Raw genomic sequence first — 21436 nt, 5'->3', positions numbered from 1 at the left:
GAGCTCCCGCGGCCCGGGGCTGCGCCTGGGAGCCGCTCGTGCCCTGCTGGTTCTTGCTGTCTCGTGTGGACCGGGTTCAGATGCCCTTTCCTGTCTGTGTGTGAGCACAGTGCTCTGAGCTGGGCAGGGGCCATTAGCCTCGTCTTACAGAGAAGGAAACTGTAGTGGGTGGAACGGAGGAGAATGGTGTGTCTCTCTTGAATCCACAGCCCATGCTTTGCCCTTTCCTACACTGTCAGTTCCCTAAACTAGGTTTGAAATAAAAGTTGGTTTCCTTCCATTATCCTAATGTCATAATCTGTTAATAAATATCAATTCAGTTTAATTCAACAAGTTTTATAAGATGTTAATTGTGGTTAAAGTCATCTTCAGTTTTCCCTCCTTTTGTCTGATTTCCATGGTTTTCAGTTCTGTTTTGTAAATACCCCACTGCCTTCCACCACTGCCACTGTCCTGGTCCAGGCCTTTGTCATTTCTCTGTCCACAGTAACAGGTTTTCCCCACCTGCTCGCGCGTCTCAGTCTGCCCCTCTGCTGGCACATTTACCCACAGTGCTGAGATTCATGCCCTGTCTTCCTAAGTCTTTCGTGGCTTCCTATTGCTCATTGTGGAAAATGCAGGCTTCTTGATCAGCACACAAGGCCCCTTGTGCTCTGGCCCCGGTGGTCCTTGGGTGGGGCACTCTGCTCTGTGGTACCCTCGCCCTGCAGTTTTCCAGCACACAGCTGCACTTGCCCACCCCAGCACACGCTGGGCGGGTCTGTGTTTTTCCTCGGAGTCCCCTCCGCCTTTCCTAATCCCTCTTTTTGTTGACCTGTCACTCCACGTGAAGCCCCAGCTCAGATGCCACTTCCTTCAAGAGACCATCTTTTACCCTGATGTCTACCTTTAATCCTGTTCTCTGCAGGCCATTGCACGTCACTCTCACTTTTTCCATCTCAACAGTGTGCTCCCCTCCCGCACGGCCCACACCTCCCTCCTGGCACAGTGTCTTGAAGGCAGTAACTACCCAGTGTTTGCAGGATGAAAGACTTAACCTATTTACAGCATTAGAAAGGCAGATGAGGTACCTGTCTTCATGGAGTGAACATTATATTTGGTCTTGAATTTTTGTTCTTTGAAAAGAAAAAAAAATCTGGGGAACAAATACGCTGCTTGACTTGTGAAGTACCCTATTTCCAGTACACGATTTTAGATGAAGCCTTGTTTTGCCACTTTTGCTTAGTAACCATGAAGATTTAGTTGGATTTGGATTTGGGGTAAGAATTTAATAGAAGTCATGGGGTAAATTGAAAGAAGCCACAGTTATGAAACAACCAGTCATTAGATTTGACAGGCCTAGTCTTGGTCCTGAACTGTCAAGTTACAGAGCCTCACGCGCCCTTTTCCATGGTTTTCAGGGTGGCAGAGCTCATGCAGACGCCTCAGAAATCTGAGGAATCTAAACTGCACCTTGGTGGGCCATCTGCATTTGCTTGAGGCCCCGTCGTCCCGCCACTCCTCACCTTCCCTTGCTCAGCTTCTGCCTCCAGGTGCCCTTTAGAGCTGGGGACACCAGCGACGTTCAAGATTTATCTTCCGAAGAATGTGGGTTAGCTTTTCTAACTGTTGATCTCACAGATTTAAGTTTTCTCTTCGGGGCTTTAGTTAGACATTTACTTTGGGAATGAGGCGATCTTGTCCTTCAGTGTTGTTCAGATTATGTGCATTTGTATTTTAAAATCTTCAATTCTGTTCCTTCTTTCTTCCGATACCTTAATAGAGCTACTTCTTATTATGATTAAAAGTATATGATATGATACATGGAATTGGGTATGTGGGACACAGGCATCTTCTTTCCCTCCTGGACCCTCCTCCAATCCCACCAGTAATTTCTCATCAGTTCCTACCTATTATAGAATGAGATTATCTGATAGCTCTTTCTGAACAGTAAAGCTGAATAAGCTATTTGTCTTGATAGTTTCTGCTAAGCAGGAAAATTATGAAAACTTTTTACTGTTTATTTTTAATACTTATCAGAATGTTAAATGCCAATTTGTTATCCCCACTTAGCTACACAACTCCCCGTTTTACTAAAAAAATGAGACCGTATATTGCATGGATGATCAATTTTAAAGACAGTTATCTTAATATAGAGCATATCAATAACGGAGCAGTCAAAGTGGGCCGATCAGTGAGATGGTGTTGCTTAAAGCTACTTACAGGTCTTTAAGTTCAAGAGAAACTTAAGGAACCTGCTTTTTTTGTTTATGTACTTGTGTATTTAACCACTATTAACATAGCACTCATTGTATGCTAGGCACCATCCTAAATGCTTTACAAATATTAATCCATATAATGACCCTGTGAGGTACGTATCATTATCATCCCTGTTTTGAAGATGAAGAAACCAAAACACAGAGAAGGTAAATGACCCAAGATTTGAACTCACGTACTCTGGCTCCCAAGTGCATGCTTCTATCTCAGTGTTGTCTCTCATCTACGTTTGTGAATTAGAAACCCAGAGTCCAGCCTTTTGGCTAAAAATGCAGAATAAAGCATGCACACGCAAAAAACACACAAAAAACATTACCGTTATCAGTTTTTTGTATTAAGATTTGTGATCGAGATTTTACGTAAAATAGTCATAGAACTTTAGAACTGAGGGTAATCTTAGGGATAGCTGAAGTTGTTAGTAATTGGGCAATTAGCGTGATTTATAGTGCTTTAGAGTTGAGTGGTGTTAAGGTTGAATACAAGACTGCTTTTCTTTTTTTTTAAAATATATGTGCTGTCCTGTAGGCATTATTGTTCCATTTACAGAGCACAGGCAGAGTAGATGTAACATAATTCTTCTTTTTTTAAAAAAATTTATTTATTTTTGTCTGCGTTCGGGCTTTGTTACTGCGTGCGGGCTTTCTCTAGTTGCGGCAAGCGGGGGCTACTCTTTGTTGCGGTGCGCGGGCTTCTCATTGAGGTGGCTTCTCTTGTTGCCGAGCACGGGCTCTAGGCGCGCGGGCTTCAGTAGTTGCGGCGCACAGGCTCGGTAGTTGTGGCTCGTGGGCTCTAGAGCGCAGGCTCAGGTGCTGTGGCGCACGGGCTTAGTTGCTCCACGGCGTGTGGGATCTTCCTGGACCAGGGCTCGCACCCGCGTCTCCTGCATTGGCAGGCGGATTCTTAACCACTGCGCCACCAGGGAAGTCCCGCAAAGACTGCTTTTCCTGTGGTATTAAACTGCTTCTTTTTCAAGACAGAGTATAAACATGGTAGCCCATTTTAGGGGAGAAAATTGTGCCAAGTTAAGTCGATGTAGTTTTCCATTACCCTTGACCCCAGCTTGCTTACTACTTGATAGATAGATGTAGGAGTCAGGACACAGAGGATGTGTCAGGTTCAAGGTGAGAATGAGATCAAGGAGTGAAATAGATGTTTGGGTCTAAGAACAAACTAATTGACAGATACCGTTTTTTTAAAAAGGTTGAAATAAATTTTAGCCTGAGGAACTTTTATTTTAATAAAAGCACCACAGTGGAATTTTGCTTTTTGGAAGTGGAAGATTCTGGTGTATTTGACTGAAATTTTCCTCTTATCTTACAGTGAAAAAGGCAATACTGTTCCCGGATATGATTTTTTGGTGAATTCTGTCTGGCCAGAAATAGTACGAGGATTAGAAGAAAAATTGCCCTCACTTTTTAATGCTGGGAATCCCGATGCCTTTCACCAGGTACCTTTTCCTCCATCGTCTTGATTCTTGAAGATGTTAACCTGAGACTTTAGGATAATCGTATCTTTTCTGCACAGTCTTGGTTCTGTGGTTTTAGGAAAAACCACAGTCTGAGTTACGTAGCAAGCATTTACCTTAAAACACGCACTGTTTTATTCAAGTCATAGATAGTCTCTGATAACTTCAAGGACTAAGAATATTTTTTAGAATGTAAAGTAAAATTCAGTCTAGATGCAATTGGGACTAGATCTGAATATTCTAGTTTTTAAAAAGATCCTAAGGACCATTAAAAACAAGGCTGTTTGCAGTTGTTTTCCATGAAAAATTAAGTTTGTAGATATCTACTGTATCGTTTTGAAGGAAAACGAAGTATTGGATTGGATTTTAAAATGCAATATATAAGTGTCCTCTATAATTTGAAAGATTAGGAGGCCTCGATATTTTCATTTTAAAAAAAAAAATCATTTAAAAGACTTCATGGTTGATATTTCAGTAGACTCGTATGTTAATTTTCCGTTGTACCATTTTTTAAAGACAGTACGTAGTGTCCTGGAGAAGAATAAAGGCTCTCGGCCAGGTGGCCTGAGTCCGTGCCCAGCTCGCCTGCTCAGTACTCGTGTTGCTCAGCCCCTTGGTGCCTCTCCTCTCCTTCCTGCTCTGGATTTTGATTTTTGGGTTTTCGATTGTTTTATTCAACATGACAATCTTTGTCTTTCGCTTAGGTAATTTGTTAAATTTACAATGATCGTAGTGACTGATATATTTGGGGTTTCTTTGGTTCTTCCTATTTGTCCCATTTTTCTTCCTTCTTTTCCTTTCTCCCTTCTTTTTTTCATTCCTTTTCCGCCTTCTCTGTATTTTGGACTTTTGGGGATTTGTTTTCCTCATTTATTCTGTTTCTCCCCTCTACTAATTTGGAAGTTCTACCCTTTATTTCTTTATGTATTAAGTAACCTTAGTGGTTACTTAACAGAATCTAAAGCTCACTGGTGTTCTTCAGCCCCCCAAACAGCACAGGGATCTTCGAGGACTTTGATGCCAGTCACCCCATTCCATAGTATCTATTACTGTTTCCAGGGTCTTATTTCTATTTTGATTTTTTTTATCCCCCAAATTGGGCGTTATTTTTATTGTTTTACGTGGTCATCGTTCTCCTCTCAGAATTATTCCACGTGTTTATCATTTCCTTTGCTTCCTGTTCCTTCTTGGATGTTAGACCTTTTTTCTTGGATCATTTTCCTTCTTCCTGAAATTCATCTATTAGCAGGGCCTGTTGATAATAAGTTTCACTTTTTTGTGATAAACCCTCAGTTTGTATGTCTGACAATAACTTTATACCTTTTGTGTTTGAAAGGTAGTTTTGATGGAAGTAGAATTCTCTGCACTTTGAACATTGTCTCTTGACTTCCGTTATGAAAATAGTTACTGTTGTTTCTTTGTAGTTATCATGCCGTCTCTCCCAAATCTTGCCTGCGACTCTAGTGTGCTGTTTCATTATGAGAATCTAGTGTGGGCTTCTTTTTCTTTATCGTATTTAGGATTTGTTGGCTTTCCTGGATCTGAGGATTGGTGGTTTTTTAATCAGCTCTGTCTCATTTTTATTCATTAACTCTTCAGTTGTGCTTTTCTCTCATTCCTCTATTATTTTCTTCTAGAACTTTTGATTAGACTTCCTCACTTTATCCTTTGTGTTTCCTGAATTCACTTTTTAATTTTTTGTCTCTTTGTGCTCATTCTGGGTAATTTCTTGGGACTTTTCTCCTAGTTCACTGATTCCTTCTTCAGATTTGTCTAAACTCCTTTTCACCTGTTTCCAATTTACCCTTATTTTCGTTTCTAGAAGTTCTGTTTGCTTCTTTTTCTAACTCTGCTTGGTCAAATTGCCTATTAAATTTTAAAGTGTAGAGAGGCACAAGGTGAGTGTGGTGAGCCTGGGGCCTGGTAGACTTCAAAACAGGGAAGACAACAAACTGGGAGCTTTATTATCCCAGAAATACCACCGATCTGTTCTCCTGGCCCATGGTACAGTGTACTGAACAATATGAGGTCTTGAGCATTAGCAGTTTAAGACCCTTTTCATTCCTCTTTAGAGAATCATTTTGATCGTGTTAGGCTCAGGAGATTTTTCAGCTCAGAAACGAAGCTTTCTGCTAGAGTGTCGACTTTAGAATTCTAAACCAATACTTAACGTTTGCGGGTACGAACATTTCTTGCAAGAAATGCTTTCAGCTTTCAGTTTTAATGGGACATGCTTTTGTGAAGAGAAAAATATTTTTGTATTTTTTCAACACCCATTGCAGGGGTATAGTTTTATCCCAAAAGGGATGAGTAATACCTTTCTTTGTCTCAACTCCACACATGTAGACCACACTCAGGGGATTCAGTAAGTGTAGCTCAAAACCAGTTGAAAGAAATTGAACACCTGTGGTAGTGTTACTGCACTAAAATTCCCACATAAGCACAGACATCATCATATTCAGGTGATTGGTTTGGTGACCCAGAACAGAGTCCCTCTTAATGAGAAGTACATGGGAAGTCCTGCAGTGTCCTCCCCAGAGCCTGGGGACTGGGGAATAGAGCCCTTGCCGAAGGAATGGTCAACTGCAGTTTTGCACTGCTGACTGGCGAGGGTTCTGTTTCCCCCATTTCCTTGCTTTGTTTCTGGGTAAATTCTCTCTGAGCCTAAGCAGAAGAGGAAGCGTCATTTATAAAATAGGGGATGATATAAAAGTAGTTACCGGGTAGGGCAGTTTTCTGGGTTAAAGTAAGAAAGACAATTTTAAGCACTGTGTGAGGATGATAAATATTAAGTAAGTGTTAGCTTCTGCTCTTAATGGTGTTTTTAGATTCCTCCTGTCAATCTTCGCGCTGTGCCATCTATAAAAAGGATGTAATTACTCACATGGTTTGAGTCTTTCTTTCCTTTTTAAAATTTTCTACTTCTTCTTCTTCTGGAGAGGCAATGAAAATTATACCACTTAATCTGCAATCTCTTGTGATTCCAATGGACTGGGTTAGGGGTGCCCTAGAAGATGGGGGAGAGCTGTCGCTTAAAGACCACTGGACTTAGGATGCCTGGGTCTCCTGACGGGCTTGCCACCTAGGACCTTGAGCACGTCACAGAACCACTTCGGGCATTACTTGATCTTTAAGCGGGGACCTTGGAAGGAAGATCCCATAAGGTCCTTATCAGATCCAGAAACTATGATTCTGTGTGTTGATCTTTATCTTGATTACAGCTTTTTTCGCTATATGATCCCAGTTCTGGTTAGTTCACTTAAAATGAAAATGCCACCTGTTTGTTCTTATTTTAGAAATATACCATAAGTATGGATTTTGTAAGAACATTTGAACGGCAATGTGGATCACAGGCCAGTGTAAAAAGATTAAGAGCACATCCCGCCTATCACAGCTTCAATAATAAGTGGAACTTGCCTGTGTATTTTCAAATAAGGTCAGTAATTTACCCCCCCCCCCACCTCCACCCTTCTAAAACAGAATTTGAGCACCAGTTAAGTATGTTGGCTCCAGCTAACAGCCCCTTCTTGATCATCATACTGTTCTTTGGGAAACAAAATGTAGAGTGGAAGTGCACAGAAGTATCGTGATTGCCAAAGTTCTGGCTTGTATGACAGAAAGATAAGTCTTACTCCTTGGTCATTAGACAACTGAGAACACTAGACTCAGAGTGAGCTAGACCAGGCCTGGCTTCATTCCCACGTGCTACGTCCTTGTTCGTCCTGAAGAGACAGGAAGAGCGGGTCACCTGGCAGCTCTTTCTCCCCGTTTTCCTCTCTCATCACCTGCTTCAAATAGCAGACCTACCCTGCATTTGTTGTTTTGCTCATCTGGAACATTTTTTGTCCTCAGAGGGAGTCGGGAGAAGTATTCTCTCTTAAAGTAGTCTCTGTAGCTGATTCCGTCTTAGCAATTGATAGTAATTCTACCTATTGTTTTGGATTCCTTTATAATACTTTGTGACATTTTTTCTCTCTATTCTGGAAAACGCTGACATGTTTCTTCCAGATGTCATAATGATATCACCTGTGTCAGTAAGTGGTTCTGTAGACTGTTTGGGGAAATTTAGGATAAATTCTCAACAATATGTGTTCCCTTAGAAGAATAGGTGATAATAGCCATTTGTGCAGCTTCTCTTGAGTGAGATCACGGCGTTAACGAGAGCATTTGAGCTGGAATGCTCTTTCAAGACTCAGGCTTTTTGTTTAAATTGTTGGATGTTTTCATTAATTATGATGCAGTCCTTCCCCAGGGTTCTAAGGAATAATTACGGAGGGAGATATACTAAGAACTAGATACCTTGATTTGTAATTACTCGCCATGATTGAGAATGTATGTAATCATCTTTTGATAGTGAAATCGTAGCTGTCAGACTGTTAGTAAGATGCCCTTTTACACACAATACTGGGTTTTATGCTTAATTTTTCAAGGTTACATTATCCTGTAGGTAGGAAATTAAGGATTTTTTTTGTGTAAGATACTCATGGACTGCATGGGAAGTAGTCGTTACGTGATGATCAAAACTAAGCCAGGGCAAGAAGCCCTTTTGGTTTGTGAGAAGAATTTAAAATGGTGAAGCATCACTTTATAGCATAAGACTGCAGTAGAGAAATAATGTTTCAACTGTCCCATGTCTTTTGTAGTCCAGGTTCAAAGTTAGATTGCTTTAGATATCCAATGCCATCAGCCCATACTCCAGTCTACTGCCTCCGAACCCCTCTTTTCTAGTCGTTTTCCCCAGACCCCAGGGGCCCTTGCTTGGTAATCTTGCACTGTCACCTTGCTTCCTGGAGCTCTGGGCCCCGCAGGGGCGGCACAGCCCGGCCTCGGCAGGTTCTCCTCTCATTATACGTTCTCTCAAAGCTGGTGATTGAGCCTTAAACTCTGTCGGAACTCAGCCAGTTCCCTGAAAGACGTTTTCACCTTCAGCAGATTTTAGTCATAGCATTCAAAGGGATTGGTTAACTTTTCTTTGTAAACAGTTTTATTTAAAATGTGTAAAATTTTAAAAAAATTATGCTTGAGTTATGAAGTGTGGAACTTCATAACTTTCAATACATCTGCTTTTCCGTTTAAGAAATAAATTCAAGTAATACTTTATGGGACACCGTTCTGTTGATTTTTATCAGGCATTAGATTGTTTATTCTGAGGGATGACAGAATGTTTTGCGAACACCGCTGGGGTCAGAGTTGTAGTGTTACCTGATTCACCTCAGGGTCATTTAAAGTAAGCCTAAAGCCAGTGGGGTGATGGTGTGTTGACATGTTTCTAGGAAGAAGTATTAATATTGCACCCTCAGTAACAGGTGGATGCTCCCGGGTCTGACTCTATGCCTGCATCCCCGTCACCTTCAGGAAAAAGGCAGCCCTGGCCCACACACACCGTTCTGTGAGCACTTGTGCATCCCTCCTGCCCCTGGTACCCTACTGTGTCTGCGCTTCATTTGTTCTTACAGGAGTATCGGAAAGTAGGGTTAGGACTCCGTTTCTCATAGGAAGAGATTAAATGTACATGTGCGCAGAGCAGTCTCAAATGGTAGCGAATCAGTGGCTGCCTGGAAACTGGGCTGGTTGCCCTTTAAATGCCACAGGCAAAGCGTTAGGTCTTTTTTAATTGAAATCTCGCTAGAATGTTATATGCTCCCAGGACGGTCACACGTGTGTTCTGTGTCTGTGACGTTCAGCACGCGCTGAGCATGGTGTAGCTCCTTTATGACATGGAGTCCGTGTGGCACTAACGTACCTTCCTTTCCCTCCACCCTCCGCAAGCGTGTGCCTGCGCGAAGTAGAGACATGCGTTGGGAAGTGCGTCTCCAGACCCTCCCCAAACCCAAGTGTAAGAATTTGGGAGTGTTTGTATTTGGGGTTGCCTTTCTTACAAATCTCCTATCAAGAGTAGAATAGCATCCCATAGACACATGAAGACTACAGCACAACTTTTCAAATTCCACCAAAGTAACATCTCACTTTGTTTCTTTTCTAAGAAGTATAACGTATCACTTCAATCCTGGAAGCTACTGCTCAGCAAGGCTGTGCCAGGGGCTGGTGCTGGGCTCCTGGCCCTTGGGGCTAAGGGGACAGCTGGGTCACGTGACATAGACAGCTTTCCTTTCAAGGGTCCAACAGCTGGTCCCACGCAGTCAGCACGTCTGTGTGAAATGCACTGCTGTCGGGTCTGCTGCATTTTTCTTGCGCTTTGTCGTTTGTGTGTTTATCAGAATTGTCACAGACGTACATGTAATTTTATCCCGTGTCTTTCCTTACACTGAACTATACCTGCTCTTCCCATGGCTGCAGAGCTTCGAGCTGACCTCTCTTCATGCTGCGCTCAGCGTGGATGTGCTGCGCGTTTACAGGCCCTTCCCTTCCTTGGGGCCTGGTGTTCCCGTTGTAAATGGTGCTGTGTTAGCTGTCAGGCCTTTTCCGTGTTTTGCGGATTTGGAGGAAAGGTGGGCTGAGGGTCTGAGGCTGACGCAGGTGCTGGTTTGCTCCCTCCACTGCGGGGCAGCCCCTCCCCGTCCTCACTGTGCTCGGGGCCACCGCCTCCTTCGCTGGGCCCCGGCGCTCTGTTCTGTTCCCCGCTTGCCTTCTATCACTTGCTCTCTCTCTGCCTCTCCCTGCTGCTTGGAGAGACTAGCCTTTCGCAGGCTTCGCGGGGCAGAGGGCGAGTCCTTTCCCTCCCTGTGGTGTAGGGACGCTGCAGGCACCGGCCAGCTCCAGTGGCCAGGGCGGTCCAGAGTCCTCCGCTGTCAGCCACTCGCACCTTTGTGGCGGACGGGGTGGCTGCTCCTTGTGTGAAGTGCTTTTACTCCTGAAAACCAGCCTCTGAACTGCTTTTAAAAAGCACGTGAGTGCTATCCAAAAACCAGAATTACGACTTCAGTAAATTGAAGCATGTGTCAGAATTTATTGCTAGCAAAGGAACTAGCAGGTGACAGAAGAGTGTATGGTAAAGAAAGTATGAGGATGGAAGAGCTATATAGTTGGGAAGAAAGATGCTACGTAAGCAGCTAGTTAAGGAAATACACACGCACACACACACAAAGTTTTCATTTCAGAGTCATAAAAACGTGTCCACACTAGTCATTAAAATAGAAGTCTGTGACAGGATGGTATGAGGGGACAAGTGGGCCAGCAGAGGAAAAAGAAAACCCATCAGGAAGCAGATCTTGAGCCTCGGGGCCGGCGGGCCAGTTACCATGACAACGTGAGAGACCGGCAGCAGGGCAGCAGATGTTCGAGGAGCGCCAGGCAGAGAGCTGTTCTGGTGTAACTGCCTCTACCTTCAGTGATCTTTCTCAAGCTGCGATCAAAGACACAGAATACAGCTTTCTCATTTCTTAGTTTGGGGGACATTCACTTTCTTCTGATACGGCTGATGTAAGGGGATTGGAAAAACCAGTCTTACGGCCTTGAAGTGATTACCTGATTATAGCTGGTGGGACTTGCCAGAAATGGCTTCCTAGTGGATTAATTGAGACACGTTTATTTCCTGCTCGGTAAAAAAAAGTCTGGAGAACAGGCATCAGGGCTGGTGCGGCATCTCTGACAGTGCTGGCCTCACCAACAAGCCAGTGGAGGAAGGTCCTGTTTCGTGGGGAGAGGGGAGGATGGGTGGGACAGCCGCCTGCAGCAGAGAAAACAACAGTTTACACTCTTGTTTTTCTCTCAGATTTAGAGAAATAGCGGGATCCTTAGAAGCAGCACTTACAGATGTCCTGGAAGACGCACCAGGTAACTTCCTCAAAGTGACAAATGACAGGCTGTCACTGAGTTAAGTAGGCTCACCAAGTCATCTTGGGGACCTCAGTACCCTGGGGGCTCTTTCACCTTGTCCTGTCTTCCAGTAAGTTAGACCCAAAGGTGTACTTTAACTTCTTTTTTTAAAAAGGGTTTATAGGGCTTCCCTGGTGGCGCAGTGGTTGAGAGTCCGCCTGCCGATGCAGGGGACACGGGTTCGTGCCCCGTGAGCCATGGCCGCTGAGCCTGTGCTTCCGGAGCCTGTGCTCCGCAACGGGAGAGGCCACGGCAGTGAGAGGCCCGCGTACCGCAAAAAAAAAAAGGTTTATAGAGCTTCTTGCTGTGCAGAGATGATAAAAACGCTGCTTTAAGAACACAGGAAGGAGACCTCATTTTCATTCCTCAGTGTAACGTGTCAAGGGGATGTAACTGCTGCTGTGCTTAGGGAGCAGCCCGTTTTGTAGCCAAGTGGCCACGCTCCACTTCTCTCTGAAGCTGAGGTGAAGGACCAGGGTGGCCTTCCCTCTGGGCGGGGGGGGTGGGGGGCGATGGCTCACAGCGGGGGCTCCTTGCCCCGGGCCTCCAGAGCCCTTGGGCCAGTCCTGGGACAGCGCGCAGGTGACCGGGGTTAGGATACACTTTGCAGACACGTTTGCATCATTTGCATCCCTACAGCCTCGTTCACCTGTGTCACGTTGTAGCCATGCCCGGTAGCCACTCACCTAGTAGGTGGCTGTTCCTATAGCCGCAAGGGTCTTGGGGCAGCTCCACTCCGCTTTCTGCTCCCTTTCGTGCAGCCAAGTTCCATCTAAACTGCACTCTTTTAGCCTCAAAGTTAGTTTCCAGCTGTTTTTGCCCAAAATGGCCATATGTAATCGACATCCTGTGTTGAAATAGCGTATTCAGGAGGGAAGGAGAAGACAGGACAAATTCAGAACCGAAGGTGAAACCCTTGCCAGTGGCTGTCTCTCCAGCTTGTGCTTGTTGATCTGGTACGAAGTGTCTGCTGGCTGGCGATTCTGAACGCCGCTTATGTCTAATGCCTGTCAGATGCCTGGGAGGGGGAGCCATGTAAAAGTAGAAGGACCTCCCTAAAGCTTTGCTGACAAGAAGGCTGCTGCCTTCACCCTTGGGGTGTACGTGGAAGATTTTAGCCGTTGGCCCTTCAGCTGAGATTCCTTAACCGTATGTTTTTTGTCTAGCTGGAAGTTCGTATTGCCTCTTGGCTTCTCACAGGACGTGGAGCAGCCTGCAGAGGTGTTGGTCTGACCAGATGTTCTTGCCGTTGCTGGTGCATCGTCTGTGGAGACTCACTCTGCAGATTCTCGCACGGTACTCCGTGTTTGTCAAGGAGGTGAGGGCTGGCGGGTGGCTCATCCCTAATCGAGACTGAAACAAATTAAAGATGGGTGAAGCCGAACGTGCTGAGAGTCTTAAAGGCCGTGTTGTCATGAGAGGTTGATGCGGGGACTGCAGGCCAGCTTCTCAGTTGCTACCCAGTTTCGCTTCTGGGTTTCCTTTTCACTCGTGCGTGTGGCCTCGAGGGGCGTCTGCTGTCACGTGGTCAGTGGTTTGTGGTTTGGAAAAGCCCTCACCGGCCACCTCACTTTTCCCTTCTGAAAACCAGGATCTTTGCCTCCAGACTAAAACAGAAATGAAAATTTCTAATGAAATGATTCTAATGAAAATGATTTTTAAAATGCGTACTTTAGTACCTAGTCTTTGGAAGTGTAAAAACTCCAAGTGGTTGAGATTAAAAGGTAGTAAAATTAATTACCTTCCCTCCATTTCAGAAGTAGTAGTTGGATGCATTCGGCGTCCGCACGCCTCTGACGGCTTATTAGATACTGTGCGTAAAGCCACGGGAGTGCTCGTGTGGCCCCTGCCGAGCCCCCAGCCCCGCCAGGCCCTGCGCCCGTGTCTCAGAGATGCCTGCTGCACGGACAGCTCAGTGACAGACGCACCCCCCGGCCACGGCAAGGTGATGAGTGTAAAAGAGATGTGAGCAGAAGCTTAGGGAAGACGACACGAGGAAGGCCTCATCCGTGGAGAGGAAAGCACTCTGTCATCTGGAGCAGAGGGTCTCAGCGGAAAGAGCGCAGGCTTGTGACAGCGTCAGACCTTGGCTCTGCCACTCCTTATCTAATTTCGTGGTCTTAGGGAAATTGAGTCTCAGATTCTTCATCTGTAAAGGAGGAAAACAGCTTCTGTCTGTGCTTGTCGTGAGGAGTAGAGAGAGGTTTGACCAGCAAACTGATAACCCAGGGGCCTGGCAGACAGGGGCGCTCCACGGCACTTCCTTTCCTCCTCCGCCTTTGCCTCTCTCTGCTCAGAGGGGTCTCAGGAGACCACCGTGCTCCATGAAACTGTTCACGAAGACCGTGCCGTTCCTGGGCACGGTCGGGTTGGTACACTTCTGTTAGGCCTGGGCCTGCTACGCCACGCCCAAGCAAGATGCTAGCCAGCAGTTCTTCTCACATCCAGAATATTCCGTTCTTTTCTCGATCCCAGTGCACGTCTCATAGGTTTTTTCCCCTTGTAGCAAAACTCCATTATGCAAAGAACACTTCTGTCGTTTGTGTTATTTGAAGCATAATTAAGGTTTAGATTTTGATTTTTTTACCCTTATGATGATGATAAGTTTATTAAGCAGATACCGTACATTATTTACCTTAAGCAGTTAATTAATTTTTTAAAACCTATGATGTTCCACATCTTAATTTTCCTTTAGTTTAGAGGCCTGTGGTTTCATTTCTGCCTGTTACCTAAGGAGGGGAAATGCACAGGGGGTTGCAGTTCGTCCTGTTTCTCTGTTTTCCACGCCTGCCTGGGGAGAGGGCTGTGGTGTTTGTCATGAGTAAACTTTCACTGGATCCTTTGTAGACAGCTGACATTTTATGGTGAGTCACTGACCTGTATAAGTGCGCATGTATCTTGCTGGTGGAAACACATTTAATCGTTGAAACCCTTTTGTTCAGCTTTTACTCAGGCCCATCTCTAATGAAAGTGCCAAGGATATTAAAAAGCCTTCGGGAACTGGCAGCAAAGATCCTTCCGTCGCCCAAGGAAACTGCGAAGACCGAGGAAGCGGCCCTTCCGAGACGAAGCCCGTCGTCCCCGTCTCCAGCACTCAGCTTGTTTACGTGGTCGCAGACCTGGACAGGCTTCAGGAGCAGGTGAGCCTGTGTCCCGGAGGAGTTCTAAGTACCGGCTTCAATGTTCGCAGCGGCTGGCCTCACGGGGCTCAGAACTGTGGGCCCAGGGCACCCTGAGAGCACGTCCGTTCACCTCGCTTCTGGGTGTTGCTCTCGTTTCCCTGCCCGGCGTGCTCGCTCCCCCGTGCTTGCCAGTCCCGCCTAGGATGTGCTAGCCCGGAGCCTCGGCTTCCCTTCAGCAGTGACGCCACAGTCTAGCAGCACGCCAGGCACCGCCGTTTCTTGCGTTAGCTCCGCTTACTCTGTGCAGGCATGACCTTTAGTGGTTGGATTTTAATCGTTTCTAATTCACTTACCCAGTATTTCAGGGTAATATGTAATCTTCAGTTATACTTTGAAAGTGCTGACCTATTAACACGTCTTCCTGTTTTCTCCAAATAGATTCCATGTTCTTGCTTTTACCATTAACAGAACTTTGTGGGATGAATGTGTTTAAGCGCTGTGATATGCAATTCTGCTTTTCTCAAGTTTGAATATTTTGTGGTGCTTGGACAGATATTGTATGTTTGGAGCAAAAACGTGGTCTTTACCATGTGTTTTTTTGGTACTGGGGAGAGCTGCAGAATAGAAAAGGATTTCGCATGTTTTCTGGGTCTGTTAATAGCCGTGAAAATGCTATTTTCCATGCTGTTGGATTCTTTCATAGTGAAAGCATTAATTAGGAATTTTGTTTTCTTCTGATGAAAACCACTGGAAGTTCTGAGTTTAGTTTTATCGTTCATTAATAATATTCTAGAGTTCGTAGATGCATAAAGAATTGACTCTTCCTTTGATTTATAAAAAGTAACTGAATATATAAAGTGCATATTTATTTCAGCTTCCAGAGCTCTTGGAAACAATCAGGCCAAAACTTGAAGTGATTGGCTTTAAGAATTTTTCTTCTATCTCAGGTAAAAATGAATCTTTAGATTCAGCAAATCTTTGAATAAGAAATAATTTACAATAGAATTTTAGAGACCGTAGGATAAATTTTAACTAACCATTTTCTTCTCTAGTTGTAAGTCCTTGGTGGTTTCTGTATTCTGTTCTGTGTTTATAACTTCCTTGAATGAGATATTTTGTTTAATTCTAATGATTTGATTTGATTTGGTTTGGTGTAGTATGCTCTCTAAATCTGTTGACGGTGTTTAAAATAGAATTCACCCCTGGGCCTGGATAGTGTGATTAAACACATGCTTCTGTCTGTGCAGCAGCCCTGGAGGACTCCCGGCTATCTCTGTCTGCCTGTGTGCCTGCCTTGAGTGACAGAGTCACCCAGGACTTGAGTGAGTCTTGCTTCAGTCACCTGAAAAGTGCCCTGGAGGTTCCCAGGCTGTACCGAAGAACCAACAAGGTCAGTGCCCTCACTGAAAAGGGTTTCGAGGTTGGGAAGTATATATCAGGAAGGCCAGAGAGGGAGGAATTGGTTAGGCGAGGGACAGAAATAGGTGCTCGGGGGGAGAATCCGTCTCCTGGAGAGAAACCCTATTCGTGAGAAGGGGGCTCCTCAGTAGATGTGGCACAGACACAGCTGAGGCAGCTGGACTTGCACAGCACGGACTTCTGGCCTTAAGGAAAAACCGTATCTTCAGAGAAAGCATTTTCATAAAATACTTTGAAGTCCGACCCTTCTTTTGGTCTTCATATCTTATACTTGAAAAGATTTGAATTTACCTTATTTCTTTTATATTGTCATTGGAAGTACCTGCTTTCTCCTGTCTTTTACTAGGTAAGGTATAAAAAAAGCTGCATTAAAAAATATTAAAGGCATTTATAAGGTGAAAAATTAAGCTCACACTGGTGTTCAGAGTCGAGTTCTGTGTCCTCACTTTGTAGAGTGGGGATTTGGGGGGATTTGTTTTTACCAGCGTTTTAATTTTCCCTCTTGAACTCCCATTTTCATGCGTTTATTTATGCTCATTTTATTCTTGTCAGTTCTCACTTATTTTCCCTCTAGATTTTCTTTTCTCCCAGTTTGATAGTTGGATTTTAGGCCATTTACAACTGAAATTATTCTCAGGAACTGTGAGAATCTCCTGCAGCATTGTGCTCCTTTGGAACATCCCGGAGTTCCTACAGACACGCCTGGGCGGGGCCGCGTCTTTGTTGTGCGCTGAGCCTGCGGCCTGGTCTGCTGCTGTCTGGTCTGCTGCTGTCGGGGTTACTCGTCCCGCCCTGCCCATGTTCTGGGTGCAGCGAGCGGCTGGGCTGAGTGCTGAGCTGAGACCCAGCTCACCTCCGCTGGGGCTCTTCTCCTTTTCCTTTTAAAATCTGGGACACTCCAGCAGAATTCCCATTTCTAGCAAGAGTACCTTATCTCCCGATTTTCTGGTCTGAAGTGGGAGAGACCTGTTTTATTTTGCCAAATTCATTACTTTTCCTTTAGGAATCTGGCAACTTTTCCTTTTCTCTTCAACGGGGTGTTACATTTACCGAGCGCTTGCATCCGTGCTAAAGACTTTATACCCTCATTAGTCCTACAGAGTGAGCGTCCGTGTCCTTACTCACGGATGAAGAAACCAAAACTAAGAAAAGTCAGACACCCTAGATCCTAAGCTCTCACGTGGTGGTCTGTTGGCCAGCAGCGGACGGTCGCTGGTGGGAGCTTGTTAGAAATGTGCCATCTCAAAACTTGGCCCCGTTCCCCTCCCTGCAACACACACCGAATCAGACCCGGAATTAACGGGGTGGCCAGGTGATCTGTGTGGACAGCAGGTTAGGGAGCCTGAGTCCAGTCGCTCCGGGCATCGTCCTCCCCGGCTGTCTCTCCACGGCTCCCTCTTGGTCTCCAGGGGTCTTTCTGTGGACAACGCTTGTATGTGTCTCAAAACTGGTACCTGCGTAATGCCCTTTTGAACGTGAGGTTTGGGTAACTTACTCTCTTTCTTCTTTTTTTTTTTTTTCTGTTCATCTTTAACCCCTACCAACGTTATTCCAGGAGGTGCCAACGACAGCCTCCTCTTATGTGGACAGTGCTCTGAAGCCGTTGCACCAGCTTCAGAGCGGGCACAAGGATAAGCTCAAACAAGCCATAATTCAGCAGTGGTTAGAAGGCGCTCTCTCTGAGAGCACGCATAAGTAAGTAACTTAAAAGCGGACTATTCTGGACTTGCTTAGAAAAGCCCTAAGTCAGACATCACTGGGACCATCACAGGCTGCTTGTAGATAAGGTAGTAAGAACATCCAGTGGCCTCATCGCTGGACAAGGCAGGGTGCGGGCACTCAGTCCCTCCCCGACTGTGCTCGCTCCACCCTACCCAAGGCTCTGCCTGGCCTCTCCCAGCTCACACACCTTTCGAGGCCCAGGTACATTGCACAGTCCCCCTGGCACACTGCCTTGGACTGTCCTTAACGTCACTTCATGCAGGAATGTTCTGCGAGTCCAGGCACGCTTTCTCCTTTCAGGTCCTTTCACTTCAGCTCTGTCAGTCCATGATGACTCCAGTCATGCCACGTAATCAGCAGACTTGCGCTGGGGAGACCCGTGTAATCAAGGAAGCGGAAACACTCATTGTGCAGTGTAATTACAACTGCTGAAGGATGGGTGTCAAAATCCTAAAACTAATGAGAACAGGGGAGGTGTTCAGTATCACTGTGGTCGAGCATCTCTTCATTTCCGATTCCCCCTACTTTTCCCCAAATCCAGCACTGAGTTATGTCAGAAAGTATATTATTTGATTTTATTGTTGGATTTTTTTTAATTATTAATTTTGCAGTACTATTTTGTTTCTTTCGACCAGTTATGAGTTAAGCAGCATTTGTGAGTTAACTTAGAACGTAACAATGAGTTATAATACTATTTCTGTGGGGAAATATATTCCAAATGCCAAATAACCAGCTTGTAAACAAAATTTTGAAATATAACTCATTTATAATTTGGAAATTATATTGAAAATATTTAAAGGCAATTAGTTTTATTTAAAAGTTCTGAAATACTTTTTGGAAGATGAGCTGTTCCTAGAACTGATGGTAAATGAGTTTGTTCCTTGCATTTGGGGAATGAGCTGCAGCTGTTCACCCTTTATATGAGAAAGACAGTTTGGCCTGTGATTCTCGCTTAGTGTTCAGGACTGAAATTTTAGACAGAATTCATGTACATAGTTGTTATGTTCCGAGAGGATGCAGTGCTAGACGACAGTCAAGACCCTGTTTTTCTTTCAGTCTTGAGAAACAGTATTTACCATGGCTGGTTGTTTTCTTTTTTTTTTTACTGGAATTGAATTTTTATCTTAAAAATCCCTGTTTTGGTCCACAAAGCTCGCAGGCGTGTTTGGCGTTGTGTCTCTTTCACCAGTCTGTGTGTCTCGTGCTCAAGGTACTATGAGACCGTGTCGGACGTCCTGAACTCCGTGAGGAAGATGGAGGAGAGCCTGAAGAGGCTGAAACAAGCCAGGAGGACCGCTCCCGCCACCCCCGCCGGGCCCAGTGGCGGCGGCATGAGTGACGACGACAAGATCAGGCTGCAGTTGGCCTTGGACGTCGCATATTTAGGAGAGCAGGTGACCCGAGCGCCGCCGTCCTTCCAGGGGGCCTGACTCCACATTCCGAGGGCCTGGCAGCCAGCTGGTGGTGCGCCTGAGCCCAGAGATGCTGGGAGGAGCTGGGAGTCCATTCCCGGTGCTGGAAATGAGGGCCAGGGCCCCAGACGCTTGAAGGAAGAGGATGGGCCCCTAGGGAACATGAGAAAGAAAAGACAGGCTTTTTGAGGTCCAGGGAATTGACATCCTCTTGGCTCGCTGGCATTCATGTTCCCGAAGCCACTGGGGCTGTGCCCATGGGCAGAGATGGTGTCCTTTTGGTCCACTGCCTGGAACGTGCTGTGCCAGATGAGGGTCTTTTGAGATATTTGTTAGTTTGACTTCAGGAGAAGAGTCAGGCCGTTGACTTCTCAGTGCGGTGCTTGAAAAATGTTTCAGCACAGCTTCCTTGCTTCCCTGCCTGCGTTTTGTAGGTTTTCTATAAAACACAGATTTTTGTGTCACGGCGTGTGGACATTCACGTAGGTACCGTCACATAGGGGCAGGTGTGGATTCCGCGCACGGCCTTCTGTCCTCACAGACTGTCAGAGCTTTGGGGTGTTCAGAAACTGGCTTTGTCAACTGCTTAGGTTTTCTATAGCAGTAGATCCTCAAGGAAGACCTTTTTGCTAGAGAAAAAGTGGAATCATAACATTCCCATCAGAAGATGCCTTGTTTTCTAGTCACTCTTTCATACAGTTCAGGGTCATCACTAAAAATCTAAATTTTTCCCCTTTCGGGTGAATTTAGAGATGCATTCTGGCAGAAGTCCATTGCCTTGTTTCTTTATTTCTCAAGAGAAACTTAGAAGTCTTTTGACAGGCAGGAAGGTTGGCTATGGACACATGAGGAGCAAACAAGCAAAAGAGTCGTGGGCCGGGGAAGGAAGGAAAAGGCAGTCCTCGACCCCAGCCCCCAGACGAGCCACAGCACGCCGGCAGAGACTCGATACTCCGTCTGGGTTTTTCCAGGTCCGCTTGTGCACGCGTGCGCGTGTAGTTCCTGACAGCTGTTGGGTTAAGGTGGGAGGGACGCTGCATGCTGCGTCTCTGGCACTGAAATAATCCACAGCAGCTGCTGTGCAAAGCTCTCTGACTGCATCAGCTTCTGAGAAAGGCTTGTGGATGACACACTAAGAAATGAAGGTCTCAGGCCGGTTGTTTTTTGAAAATGCTTCAGTTAAAAAATCACTTTATTATTTCTCTTAGTGTGAATTTTCTCTTCCAGTCCGCAAAAGAGGCTCTTATCCTGGTGAGAGTCTGATTTAATGAACTGAGATAACTTAACACTGGCTTCTTAGAATGACCCCCCGAAATAAATTCTACAATAGGGAAATTTTTTTTTACTGCATTTATTTGAAAGGAAGAAATATCCTACCAGTCACTAGGGAGCTGCCCTTTCCTGGTTCCATGGAGGGTGAGGTGAGGGTGCGTGTTTTGCTTCCTTCTTTGTAAGGGTCTTCTCCACGTTCAGCTCACATCGCAGTAACTTGATTCATCCCCGTGGCCTTTGCAGATCGAAAAGATAGGCCTGCGGACAAAGGACATAAGAAGCTTTCCAGCTCTTACAGAGCTTGTTGCCGCTGCGAAGGACCAGGCAACGGCGGGGCAGCCTTAAGCATCTTGGAGGAGCCCAGGGGAGAGGAAGTCGGGCCTGGCGCCTGCACGGCAGAGAGCGGCTCTGTCCTCTCAGGGCCTGCAGCCACGAAGCGCTTGCACAGGGTCCCAGCAACGCGCCAGGACGGCCTCCCACCGCAGCGTATTTGGGTTTTCTTTCACCCAAACAGAATACAAAAGCCTTTTTCCGTTGTATGGAAGATAGTTTTTAACTAAGACATTTGAAACTTTCTACTATAGTTTACAGAGCAAATTATTTTATTTTTATCGTAAATCTTAGCGTGGCAGAGCTGATTTCTAAAATATGATTGAAGGAAATATATATATGAATATAAAAAGTCGTCTCCCTGATCCTGCAGTTAGAAGTGGCCGGCTGCAGAGGGGTGACCATACTGTGTGCAAACGCCCTTCTCCACGATGCAAGTAACTGCCCACTTGCTGACTTTCTGGAAGACGCAGTCCTGGTGGCTCCCACTCCCCCGTTAGGCGTTCAGGAAGAGTGCAGGTCACCCAAGCCTCTGTCAGGAGCAAGAACCAGCGGGGGGATCGGTCTCCTAAATAAAAGAAGAGTCTGCCAAAGCCTGTGTACCTCTAATGTGTGAATTCCGCACAAGTCAGATGCTCCTCCGCAGTCATGCCTCTGACGAC

General features: G+C 45.6%; 1 protein-coding gene across 3 annotated transcripts in view; it reads left to right on the top strand.

Moving 5' to 3' along the window:
• Positions 1-21436, top strand: part of COG2 (component of oligomeric golgi complex 2) — a 42041-nt gene that overhangs the window by 20195 nt on the left and 410 nt on the right. The window contains exons 9-18 of one of the 3 annotated variants that reach the window (XM_079900430.1): positions 3577-3703; positions 7018-7157; positions 11394-11455; positions 12664-12815; positions 14440-14637; positions 15494-15566; positions 15870-16009; positions 17594-17733; positions 18971-19154; positions 20688-21433. In XM_079900430.1, the coding sequence (XP_079756556.1) occupies positions 3577-3703; positions 7018-7157; positions 11394-11455; positions 12664-12815; positions 14440-14637; positions 15494-15566; positions 15870-16009; positions 17594-17733; positions 18971-19154; positions 20688-20789 (1318 nt within the window). In that variant the 3' untranslated portion in view covers positions 20790-21433. Of the gene's footprint in view, positions 1-3576; positions 3704-7017; positions 7158-11393; positions 11456-12663; positions 12816-14439; positions 14638-15493; positions 15567-15866; positions 16010-17593; positions 17734-18970; positions 19155-20687; positions 21434-21436 lie in introns of those variants that run through there. The other 2 variants (XM_079900429.1, XM_079900431.1) reach the window with 2 other exon arrangements.

This window comes from Stenella coeruleoalba (genome assembly GCF_951394435.1).
Source record: "Stenella coeruleoalba genome assembly, chromosome: 16".
Lineage (NCBI taxonomy): Eukaryota > Metazoa > Chordata > Mammalia > Artiodactyla > Delphinidae > Stenella > Stenella coeruleoalba.
Note: the sequence above shows the minus strand (reverse complement) of the source record. Positions and strands in the feature narration are given on the sequence as shown.